The sequence below is a fragment of the Peromyscus leucopus genome, chromosome 1 (assembly GCF_004664715.2).
Source record: "Peromyscus leucopus breed LL Stock chromosome 1, UCI_PerLeu_2.1, whole genome shotgun sequence".
Lineage (NCBI taxonomy): Eukaryota > Metazoa > Chordata > Mammalia > Rodentia > Cricetidae > Peromyscus > Peromyscus leucopus.
In genome coordinates, this window is record NC_051063.1 from 179,198,477 (window position 1) to 179,211,351 (window position 12,875).

The following is a 12,875-nucleotide window of genomic DNA, read 5'->3' on the forward strand; positions in this document are numbered from 1 at the left end:
GGGGATTGCATATCATGTATCCTGCTTATCAGATATTTACATTATGATTCATAACAGTAATGAAATTACAGTTATGAAGTAGCAATGAAATAATTTAATTGTTGGGGGGTCACCACAACATGACCTGTATTAAAGAGTTGAGGCATTAGAAAAGTTGAGAATGACTGAATAGTTAGATTATTTTTCTTTTAAGAAAATATTTATTATATGTATGTGTTTGTACCAGGTGTGTGTGTGTACCATGTGTGCACAGAAGCCCTTGGAGGTCAAGAGGCCATCAGATCCCCCGAAAGTGTAGTTACATGTGGTTATGAGCTGCCATGTGGGCGGTAGGAATGGACTGGGTCCTCTGAAAGAGCAATGAACACTCTTTATCTCTGAGCCATCTCTCAAGTTTGTAAATTATTTTTTCAAAAACTAGAAAAAGTATTCTTACTAATTCAGTTGAGCTTTCCTAATAGAAACAACTGGGTTTTTCCACCCTAATAATTCAGCTTCAGTTTGACTCTGGTACACTTAATGTAATGTAGATTTCTTTCCTTAACCTAGTGGGATTCCTACTCTTTAATTTTAAATTATTTGTGTGTGCACATGAGGGAAGTTGCCTGTGAGGCCACCAGAGGGCACTAGATGCCCTGGATCTGGATTTAAAGGCAGCTGTGAGGGTCTGGTGTGGATGTGGGCAAACTCCCTTCTTCTGCAAGAGCCATGGTGCTCTCAACTGCTGAGCTGCCACTCTAGCCTGACCTGTTTTGAGTTCTGACTAGCAAAGTGTTGACCCTTTGTTCCTTATAACTGGAGATTTAAAGCTCAGGCAGGCATACACTTCTCTCTGCTGACCCCCTTCAATACCAATAAATTCGTCACCACAGTTGTTTGAAGGTGACAATAAATTGACATTTTATTATGAATACCTTACTTGCAATTCAGTTTTAGAAACCAGGTACAGATATGTCTACTCTAGACTCAAGTTTTTTAAAAATTATTTTGCTCTGAGTTTTGTGATATGAACCACCTGGCAACTCAAAAGGATAGTAGTATTCCAATCTTCATTCCATTCCTGTGATAAAGCACTGACCAAAAGCAACATGGGGAGGGAAGGGTTTATTTGGCTTACAGGTACATTATCATGGGAATTTGAGGCAGGAACTAAGTAGAGACAGTGGAGGAATGATGCTTATTGACTTGCTCCCTGTGACTTGCCCAGACTTTTTTTTTTTTCATACAACCCAGAGCCACTTCCCCAAGGATGGCACCACCTTGAGTGGCCTGGGCCCTCATAAAGACCAATCTGATGGAGGCATTTTCTCCATCAGATTTCCTGGTCCCAGATGACTAACTTGCATCCAGATGACAAAGAAAAAAAAAAAGGCACAGATAGATTTTTTTTTTTAAGTTTAGTAGCTAACACTCAGAATCCTTAAAATGTTAAGAGTCTTTTATCCAGACAGTCAGGCATTGGTGGTGCACACCTTTAATCCCAGCACTCAGGAGGCAGAGGCAGGCAAATCTCTGAGTTCGAGGCCAGCCTGTCTACAGAGCTAAGTCCAGCACAGCAGGACTACACTAAGAAACCCTATCCGGGATGAGGGTGTGCAGAGTGGTGAGGGGGTAGGTGGGTGGGGGCACTGATCAACATCATGCCGACCAGGGGAAGAGACCAGGATCCAGCATCGACATCTTCTCCTGATAGACTTTGTCAAAGGCTTCACTTTGAGCCACAGTGAAGATATTTTTCCAGTCACCACAGATGCCTGTCAATCAAACACAGAAGGAAAAGCACCAGGAAAATGAGTCCAAATCCCACTTGCACAGCCAAGCCTGTCACACTCCCACCTCAACTATCCAGTTAGTATTTTCTCTCAAGACCAAAATGAGTCATCCTACAATTTTCTGCTTCGGACCAACTGCCAACTGTCAAAACTACGTTAGCACAAAAGGGACAGGGCTTGCAATGATTTGAGGTTGGTACCTGTGAGCGTCCATAATGTCAGATGGAAAAAATCCTAGTCTTGAAACTTTGAAGGAAAAACTAAGGGAGTTTTCATACCTGCACCTCAGTCCTGCCCTCCATGTGGAAAAAAAAAATAACAACTATGTGACAGAGATACAGGGTACAAAATGGACACTGAAAGTTTGTGTCCTTCAACTTTTTTTACAACAAAGTTTGTATTATAGTCAAGGGAATATGGTTAAGTTACACAATGTTGTGATCAGAAAAATTTCCTCTAGGGAAATGGATGTGTTCTACATCACTTTTCTCTATGTGGGAGTTTTTTGTAATCCGTTTCCACTGAAATACATAAATAGTCCAGTGTCATAAACATCTCCCAATACTACTACTTTTTTAGTCATATATGAATCATCAAGTCCCACCACCCTGGATCCCTGAAGGTCAGCAACATATTCTCTGCCTCTACAATTATTTTCTATTTTATGAATGTTACATAAATATATTGTGTGTAGATTTGTTGTTGACTCTTGTCACTCAGCATAAGGCCACTGGAATCCATCCAATTTGCTGCATGTGTCAGTAAACTCTGTTACTGATGAATGGCTTATGGGTTTTCTTTTGTAAACCCTCTGAATTGGAAAGTGCTGTTCCTGTGACTACACCTCTGGTTTCTTATAGACATGGACCATGTCACTGAGACTGACTGGTCTAAGTGTGTAGACAGGACTTGTCCATCGCACAGGCAGAGCCAGGAGGGCACAGGCACCTCTCACTCCTTCTCTGCTTAACAGTGGTTCTAAGGATTCTCAGTAACGGATCTGTGGGCAGCGACTCTTCTGAAAGAATGTGATGGAATATGACACTAGCTTCCAAGCACGTCTGTTTTCATGACTCATGCTTCATGCAAACATCAAACACCTACCCATTTCTACAATACAACCTTGACACGCTATCTTTTCTTACCCTTTCTCAGCAATGGTATATTGGAGACAGTGCCATCTTTGGGATTTCTTAGCATTATGCTGTTGGACATGCTATTCTCTTTCATGACTGAAAAGGACAAGTTTTGGACAGCAGAATCAAGCTGTACTGGAGTCAGATATTTGCCCAGAAATTGACACACTTTTTGTGTGCTGCGTCTGAGGTCCTGTGGGTGGAAAAGGAGTTATCAGGAGAGAGTGGATACAAGCACTGATGGTGACATAGCCCTTGAGTTCTCAAGAAGGTGAATACTTCCTTATTATGTGACCTAAAATTTTGTTTCTAACATCCTACATCATATACATATTCATATAAAATATATATTGATATACATAACTATGTTATATATTTATAAGTTCATAATATATTTTATATTGTGTTTATGAGTTGTATATGATGTATACACTATATAATGTTATACAGTATAATATGAAAATATAAGTCTATAATAATATATGATGTATATAAATATATAATGTATGATATAAATATATATGAAGCATGTGCATACAGTGAGCACTGAGGCTGGAAAAAGACAATGGATCCCTCTGAGTTGGAATTAGAGGTTCTGGGAGCCACCATGTGGGTACTGAGGATCGAACCCAGCTCCTCTGTAAAGGCAGCATGTACTCTTAGCCACTCAGCCATCGCTCCAGCACCAACTTCACCAATTTTCATACTCTGTCTTACATTGTGAAGGGATAAAGGAGTCATGAAAAGAAAACCCATTCCTTTGTCAAGTCTGCCTGCCAGCCACCAGCTCAGAAAAAATGTGTGTGTGTGTGTGTCTATGTGTCTGTGTGTGTGTCTGTGCATGTGTGTATGTGTGTAGGTGTATGTGTGTGTGGGTGTGGGTGTGTCTGTGCATGTGTGTATGTGTGTGTAGGTGTATGTCTGTGTCTGTGTGGGTGTGTCTGTACATATGTGTATGTGTGTGTGTATGTCTGTGTGTGTGTGTGCATGTGTGTGTGTGTCTGTGTGTGTGTGTCTCTGTGTTTGTGTGTGTGTGTGTGTGTGTTTGTAGATGTTCATGGAGGCCAGAAGAGAGTATCAGATTCCCATGGAGCTATTGTTACAGGCAGTTATGAGCTAACTGGCATGGGTTTGGGCCCCAAACTCAGGTCCTCTGGAAGAGCAGCAAATGCTCTGAACAGCTAAGCCAACCTCAAGCCCCTGACTTTTCCTTATGAAAAACAAATCAATTTTAAGTGTATAAAATGTAGGATTTCATTACGTCACTTTTAATAAATGTGTATCATTGTACTGAACTCATGTTCACCTCATCACCCATCATGCTTTGCAGACTACCTTACCCCTCCTATTTACCCTTTCCCTCACCTGAACAGTCCATCTCTTGCTTCTCCCTGTGTGGCCCCCACACAGCTAATCTAGATTTCATATAAAAATACATGAAATATTTTTTCTGCTTCTCCCCATTATGCTCATCATTACCCTTGGTTACCAACTTTTCATTGGCAAATTTTGTTGGAAAAAACAAGACTCATGAATCCAACTGGATGTAAATTGGATTGGAAAGTGGAGGCAGAAAATGAACAGGCACTTTCTACAAAAATACTGTATACCACAGAAAGAAATGGGAATTTCAATGTTCACTGGATTAAATCAGCATTTGAAAGAGAGAAAGAGTTGTATGAAAAACCACTACTCTTTGGAGTATTGGAATTGCTGTATATAATACATAGTTTACTATGGTGAGATTCCTGTAGGCCAGTTGTTAGTTCTGACTTAGGACTCGAGCCTGGAACATTCTCTGAAAGTCTATATGAAAGGTCCTTGCCTAAGTTTTATGTTCGATACTCCATCTGATTGTCCCTGGGCCCCAATATGAAGCTATTGAGGTGCCTGCATCAAATGTGTTGATGTGGTCAGGTTGCCAGGGTGGGAGCCACTGTTACAACTTCCGTGTACTAAAGTTGTTGAGCTTGAACCCAGAGCATGTGCCAGGCTAGCATTCTGAACAAAAGCCATCAGATTCTTACTCTGAAACTGAAGGAACGTTTAGACGAAGCACGTGTCTTTAATAAGGCATGGCTAAGACTTATCAACCACACATGTAGCATGATATTCACTATTCTAGATAGTTGTCACTTTTATTGTGTAGCTGAATACTACTGTTTTTGCAGTTTCAGGAGAACAGTGAGTCACAGGATGAGATAGAACATGCTGAGGTTATGCAGGCAATGAAAGGCTGGATTTTACACACCTTCCCTCTTTGGGTTTGATTTTTCTGTTACCATGATAAAATACTGACCAATAACAACCTGGGGGAGGAGGGGCTTATCCAGCTTCTGGGTTTTGAGCATCATGGATGGAAGCCAGGCAGGAACTTGAGGCAGGAACTGAAGCAGAGCCCACAGAGGAATGCTGTTCACTGACTTGCTCCCTCTGGTTTACTCAGCTACCTTTCTTATACATCCCAAGCCCACCCGCCTGTGGATATAGCACCCAGAGTGGCGAGGCTCCCCTACATTAATCATTAATTGAGAAAATCCCCCCACAGACATCTAGTAGAGGCATTTTCTCCATGGATAGCTCCTCTCACAGGTGTGTCAAGTTGACAACGATGCTAACTATGACAGTCTCCCACTCACTTACTCGATTGTTTATCCCTAGAGAAATACAAAGGAAAGGAACAAAGGCAGATATGAGGAATGTAGGAAACACAGTAAAAGAGAATTACCCTCTGTAGCTCCTCATAGGACATTAGTAGAAAGTTCTCTGTGTCTCTCCTGGTTAACCATCCAAGTGTGTGATCAAACCAGGATCCAAAAATCACTACAGAAATAGGAGAGGAAAAGGAAATTATTACTGAACTTTGCACCTCATGAATATTTGTTCTTATTCCTGATTGGAGGATGGCATTTACTTTGAGGAAGGTAAGGGATGTCAAGGTTCTATCTCTAGAGGTCTATAACACAATTATGACATTGAGAAAGCTCACATTTTTTAGAGGAAAAAATTATGCATGCTTACTACCTATATATCTAAAAGGAGTTTTAAACCTTATTTAATGTGTATGAATGTTTGCTGATATGTATGTATGTATGTGCATCACATGGGTGCAGTGTTCGCAGAGACCAGAAGAGGGCATAGTATCACTTAGAAGCAGAATTACAGATGGTTTTAAGCCATCATATGGATGTAGAACTGAATCTGGGTCCTCTGAAAAAGCAGAAAGAGTACATAACCACTGAACCACATCTCCAAACCTGCCTCTTTGAACCTCTAACTAGAAAAGTGTATAAAAAGAGCAGGATAAATTCCAATACATGCAAAAACTATTTTATGAAGCAATCATAGATTTATTAAATAATACTTCATTGTGAGTAAAATACCAAGAACTGATTAAATGACTTAATGGATAAAGGCACTTGACCCACAGCCTGATGATATGAGCTTTATCCCTGAAATCCACATGGCTGAAGGAGAAAACTGACTCCCACAAGTTGTCCTCAGACATCCACACATGCACAACGGCATGTGGGAAACCCCATACACACACACACACACACACACACACACACACACACACACACACAACTAAATTAATGAATATAATATCTGAAAACATGCAATTGAAAAATATAAAAATAAAGGAAAGATGATCATTCATAACTATATATCATACAAGAATTGATTTTTCTAAGTAAAAAGATACATTAAGTGAAAATCAGATTGCATCTGGTTGTCCATAAAATTCTTGACATCACACTGAGTAAAATTTTAAAACATAGGATTTTAATATTTTAAGTTTCATGTATATGTATATCTGTGTGTGGTTATTGCATACATGAATGCAGTATCTGGGGATGCCAGAAGAGAGCGCTAGACCCCTGGATATGGAGTTAACAGACCTTGAGGGAAACCTGGCATGATTTCTGGGAACCAAACTTGGACATCTGCAAGAGTAGTACACAACTAAACCATCCTTCTTGTCCCACACTGAGTAAATTTTAAACAATTGTGACCCACAGATTTAGCTTTTAAACATGTAACACAGATCTCTGGTCTTGCCTTGATTTCAAAATATAAAATTGGTGGTCCAGATTCCACTCACCGTCGCCTTGGATAAATGCATGAAGATATTCATCAAAAGTCTGTTGACTGTTCAAAAGGTTAAAATCATTAACTATATGATAGGAAGATGTAGCAACATCTCTTGGATTCCTGATGACATAGATAACCTAAAAGAGAAAGTTTATTAGAAATGTGTGTCTTCACTTCAGCACTGCATATTTCCACACATCCTGAACCAAACTCCTAAGTCTTTACACAAAGCCACAACACACATGTGGAGGTCAAAGGATGAGCTGCACCTTTTCCTTACATCCGTGACTCTCTCAATGTAAGGTTTCCTTCTCTTCCATCATTTCCTAAACTCTGAGATAGAGGATGCCAAGTTGATCGTCCATCTGAGAAAGTTTACATAGCTGCCACTGACATGCATGGTTCACTGTTGGAAGAACAGTTGAGGGACTGTAAAAATGTCTCCGTGGTTAAAGCAGGGTTTCTCAACCTGGGGACCCCCAAGACCATCAGAGAACACAGATATTTATAGTGTGATTCACAACAGTAGCAAAATTATAGCTATGAAGTAGCAGTGAAACTAATCTAGTGGGTGGGGATCACCACAACATAGGAACTGTATTAAAAGGCCTGAGCATTGGGAAAATTGAGAACCACTGCTTCAAATGTTTGCTGCATAGAAAAATGAAGATTGGAGTTTGGATCCTCAGAAACCCACATGTGATGGCTCTCCTTGGTTGTCAACTTGACTATATCTGGAATGAAATACAATCCAGAAACGGTGGTCACACCTGTGATCTGGATCTTGAGGCAGGAAGACAACCTGCCTTTGATCCAGATTTTGAGGTGGGAAGGCACATACTGCTGCCATGAGGACCAGCCTCCAGCAGCTCAGAGCTTGAAGGGAATCCATGGAGTCCTCATACTAAGGCTTTTTTAACTGAGGGAATAAGGAAAACACAACACACTCTCTTGATAGTTTTCTTCTGACTCTTTCTTTATTCTTCTGTATTATTCCTCTACATCTTTCCTGGTGTTTTCCTTCTCTCATTCTTGATGTTTTTCTTCTAACTTACTTTGTTTTTTTTTTTTTTAATCTTACAACTTATATACTCCACCAAAATCTTTCAAGCAATATGAAAATCACAATGTGGCTACATTCTATTTTTCAAGTGGATGATTACAATGAATACAGGCTTTTAAAAAAATGTTTTAATTTCCCCTACATGGTTAAACAGTTTACTTACTACAGGTGAAAAACAAGTTGTTCCAAGAACCCACATATATTATCCAAGCAACTTGTTATAGATTAAGAGAGTGTAAGCAAAAGTATTTTTCAATCCAGTTCTTCTACTGGCAGACTGCTTACTGTAGTTACAAAGAAAGGCCAACCATTTTACTATTTATCTCAAAAGATAATCTTAGAAGAATCACGAATCTAAACTTTTATATATGAAAAAGAACCGGTCAGATCTATTTTAAATCCTCAGGGTGCACACATATTCGTCAACAGTTCTTTATATCAGGAAGCAGAGAGCAGAAATGGGGACAAGGATTTAAACACTGCCTTTGGTCAACAAACCGTCCAAGCAAGAAAGGCACATCAGCTAACAATAATCGGGTTGCTTTGTTCTTGTTCCCTGACCTTAAAGAGTTCCTCACTCAACTATGTGCCTTTCTAAACCTTCAGATTTGTCACTTTGGGTTTTTCATCTTAAAGCTATTAGCAAAAACAACTCAGTCTAACTTTATTTTCAAAGCTTTGTTTCAGCTATGATGCACTGGGAAACTTAAGATGAAAGGAATTTAAACTAGCTGGGCTACTGGGACTCAGTTGTTTTTCTTAATCATTAACCTAAGCCACAGTCTATATGGCTCCTCAATAGAAACTCATGTGTTCTAGCTGTGTGACACTTTCTTGTTTTATTGTTTTATCCTCTGCATCCTACAGAGGCAATGTTTTATCCTACCTTTACCTATGTTAATTTTTCCACTAAAATAACCTCTATCATACAGCCTTACTATTTTTATTACAAATCCTCAATCATCAAAATCCTGTTTAAACTAACACTATTATTGTATAAAATCATTGCTTCAGTTAAAAAGTACAGCTTAGGAGGAAGTCATCTTCATAATAATCCACAGATTAAAATGCCCAGTAAAACAGGACATTTCCAAGAGATGATCCTACTACATTAAGGGCAGTGGGGATCTCTCCACATCCATTCACACCATACTAGATACTAGAGAAAAATGGCAGTGACAGACATGCAAAGACACAGCAGTAGCAAGAAATATTCTAGGGCTGAGGCTCTTGGGGGCCTTGCCTATCCAAGATTCCTCCATCAGTGCCTTGCATGCTGGTGGGCCGATCCCCTGAAGTCAATTGCCATCTGCTACTCCTCTGACATGGCCACCGATAGATACACCTTTAATCTGGGCCACACCTTCTGACAGAAGGCTATATAAGGACATTGGAAGTAGGAAAGCTTGCTTCTTCTTTGCCTGCCTGCCCTCGCCTTGTCAGCACATCCATTCCTTCATTGGCATTGGAATCTACTTCTCCAGGATTCCAGCATATACAGAAGACCAGCTGAGACACGCAGCCTCAGGGGACTGAGCAGCTACTAGATTCTTGGACTTTCCATTCACCTCTAGCCATTGTTAGATTAGCAAGACTATAGCCTAGAAGTCATTCCAATAAATTCCCTTTATATATATGGAGAGCGATTCATTCCAAAAGTTCTATGACTATAGAGAACCCTGACTAATATACCACATAAATGCCAGGCAAATGAAGCCTGCCTGAATTCCACCCTCAGAAGGTGGAGATCTCCACAGCATGCTGGTTCCCAAGATAAGTCATGCCAGTGAACTGTGTTTGATTGAGAGACCCTGCCTCAAGAAGAATAGGTGGGAACTGGTGAGGTTGTTCACTGGGCAGGGCCACTTGCCACCAAGCCTGATGAGCTAGGCTAACTTTCTGGGACCCACACAGTGGAAAGAGAGCCATGCATCCTCACCAACTCCACCCCCCACACCCACACCCACAGAGAGAGAGAGAACAAATATTTCAAAAGAATAAGGCAAGCGGCAATGCTGGCACATGCCTTTAATCCCAGCACTCAGAAGACTGAGGCAGGCAGATCCCTGTGAGTTCGAGGCCAGGCTGGGCTACAGAGTGAGTTCCAGGAAAGGAGCAAAGCTACACAGAGAAACCCTGTCTCGAAAAACCAAAAAAAAAAAAAATAGAATAAGGCAGAGGAGTAATTGAAAATGATCCTAGACATCAAACTTGGGCCTCCATACACACCCATCCACAAGTACCTGTACACCCTACACTCCCATGCCCAAACACATGGACACCACTTATACACGCATGGAAAAGGAAAAGGAAAAATGCAAAGTTGAAAGTTGACTTCTGAGTTAACAAATATTCATAACATTAATCATTCATTAACCAGTTAATAAAGCACTGTGAGTTCAGCTGTTTCCATACATGTGAGTATTAGGGAGACTGGCACACAGGCCATGAATTTGGACATACCCTTGAGTGTGCCAGTTTAAGAAAGAGAGTCCTCCTAAGATTTTATCACAGATAGAAGCAGATGCAGAGATCCATAGCCAAACAACAGGCCGAGCTCAAGGAATCCAGTCAAAGAGAGAGAAGAGGGACTCGATGAGCAAGGGCATCAAGATCATGATGGGGAAACACGCAGAGACAACCAAACCAAACTAGTGGAAACTCATGAAATTTAGATCAACAGCTGTGGAGCCTGCATGGGACTGAGCTAGGCCCTCTGCATAGTGAGACTGTTGTGTAGCTTGACCCGCTTAGGGGGCCCGCTGGCAGTAGGATCAGAATCTATCCCTAGTGCATGAGCAGGCTTTGTGAAACCCACTACCTATGGTGGGACACCTCGCACAGCCTTGAGGCAGAGGGAGGGGATAAGACCTGCCTCAACTGAATGTACCCCCCCATGGGAGGCCTTTCCTTCTTGTAGGAGAGAATGGGGGTGGGCTGGAAGGGAGAGGCTAGAGGGCCAGGAGGAGGGAAGAGGGGGATCTTTGGTATGTAAAATGAATTAAAATTTTTCTTAATAAAAAAATAATAATAATAAAATAAAATATAAAAAAATTTCATCATAGAGACCAGCATCCACTCACCTTAGCACTGGATGTGAAGTAAGACTTGGGAAACAGTTGTATGGGAAGATGTGTACTCATGAGACGTGGTCCAGCCAGGTCTAGCAATAGTTTCTGCTCATCTTTAGACTCAAGCCCTGGAGACCTGGCAAAATTTTTGACAGTTTGGACCCAAGTAGGGTCCCCTTTGGAGACAATGAGACTGACCATTTCAATCATCCAGTGTGTTCCTGGTTGTGGGAAAATGAGAACAATCAAATTACATTACATTATCATAGTAAAGAAAATGTTTCATATGTTGAATGATGAAGGTATTTGTATTTGGTTTTATTCTTAGGTTTCACTTTTGTGTTTTCTGTTTGGAGACAAGCCAGCAGACTTCCATGTGGTTTCATTGTACTTTTTTTTAAATTTATTTATTTTTTATTTTATGTGTACTGGTATTTTGTCTGTGTGTATGTCTGTGTGAGGGTCCCCTGGAACTGGAATTACAGTTGTGAGCTGCCATATGGGTGCTGGGAATTGAACCTGGGTCCTTTGGAAGAGCAGTCAGTGCTCTTAATCGCTAAGCCATCTTCCAGCCCTCATTGTACTTTTTAATCATGGTTAATCCTTCCTCTGTTCCTGAAGTCCCATCTCCCCTTATATCTCTAATTCTCATATCATCCCTGTTTAAAACTTTTCACCTACAGTAATACCCCTCTCTACTTTCCTTTTGTCTGTGTTCTATTGTGCCCTCCACTTTTAACCCACCATCATCACTGCTGGTTATGTTTGTTTGTTTGTTTGTTTGTTTGTTTGTGTCAATGTGACATAAGCTAGAGTCATCTGGGAAAAGGAAACCTCAATAGAGAAAACGCCACCATCAAATTGGCCTGTAGGGAGCCTGTGGAGCACAGTCTTGATTAATGATTGATTTGGAGGAACCAGACCACTGTGGGCAGTAAGTACCACCCTGGACCTGTGGTCCTAGAATATAAGAAATGAAAGCAGGCTGAGTAGATTAGGAGGAGAAAGCCAGTAAGCAGCACCCTTTGATGGTCTCTGCTTCAGTTCCTGCCTCCAGGTTCCTACCCTGTTTGAGTTCCTACCTTGGCTCCCAAAGTCAAGAACTTACATTGATGTTACAGATGGTTGTGAGTCACCATATGTAGATGCTGAGCCCAGATCTCTGCAAGAGCACAAAGTGCTCTTAACGGTGTAGCCATCTCTCCAGTCCTGCCCCTCATTAGCTCATATTTTCTCCACTCACATTAAATTTAACAGAAATATTAAAGGATGTATAAATACTGTGACAGAATGTAATATCAATATTGCACAATTTTATATCATTTTAAACAAATCTACCTCTTCAACTGGATATCATATCTACATGTTGACTCTTGTGAACATCACTTTTTCTAGTTTTTTTGAAACAACAATCTATAGCTACCCTACTGTGAGTGGCGTACCACATCATTTCATTTATCTAATTATAGCTTTATATAGATTTGTCAAACTTCCTTCTGCTTACCTATTTTTCCCAGGTCTATGTATCTGTCTAATCAGATCTGAACAGTATAACAAAAATTCAAGAGATATGCTTGGTTTATTGGTAATGAAGGTACAAGCAGTCTGATTGCTCTCCTACCATCCCACCTCATACAGGGTTATATGGAGTACCATAGACTTACTAGGGCTTTATGAAGACATTAGCAAAATAAAAAATGATGAGAAATCTTGTATCTAAGGTGACTGCATGAAAAAA

General features: G+C 40.5%; 1 protein-coding gene across 4 annotated transcripts in view; it reads right to left on the reverse strand.

Annotated features, from left to right (window-relative positions):
• Positions 1-875: 875 nt before the first annotated feature.
• Positions 876-12,875, reverse strand: part of LOC114703946 (3-beta-hydroxysteroid sulfotransferase-like) — a 31,452-nt gene continuing 19,452 nt past the window's right edge. For all 4 annotated transcript variants that reach the window (XM_037202076.1, XM_037202078.1, XM_028884993.2 and 1 more), the window contains 5 exons: positions 11,150-11,358; positions 7,014-7,140; positions 5,637-5,731; positions 2,918-3,101; positions 876-1,754 (listed from right to left, as the gene is read on the reverse strand). In XM_037202076.1, the coding sequence (XP_037057971.1) occupies positions 1,639-1,754; positions 2,918-3,101; positions 5,637-5,731; positions 7,014-7,140; positions 11,150-11,358 (731 nt within the window). In that variant the 3' untranslated portion in view covers positions 876-1,638. The remainder of the gene's footprint in view (positions 1,755-2,917; positions 3,102-5,636; positions 5,732-7,013; positions 7,141-11,149; positions 11,359-12,875) is intronic.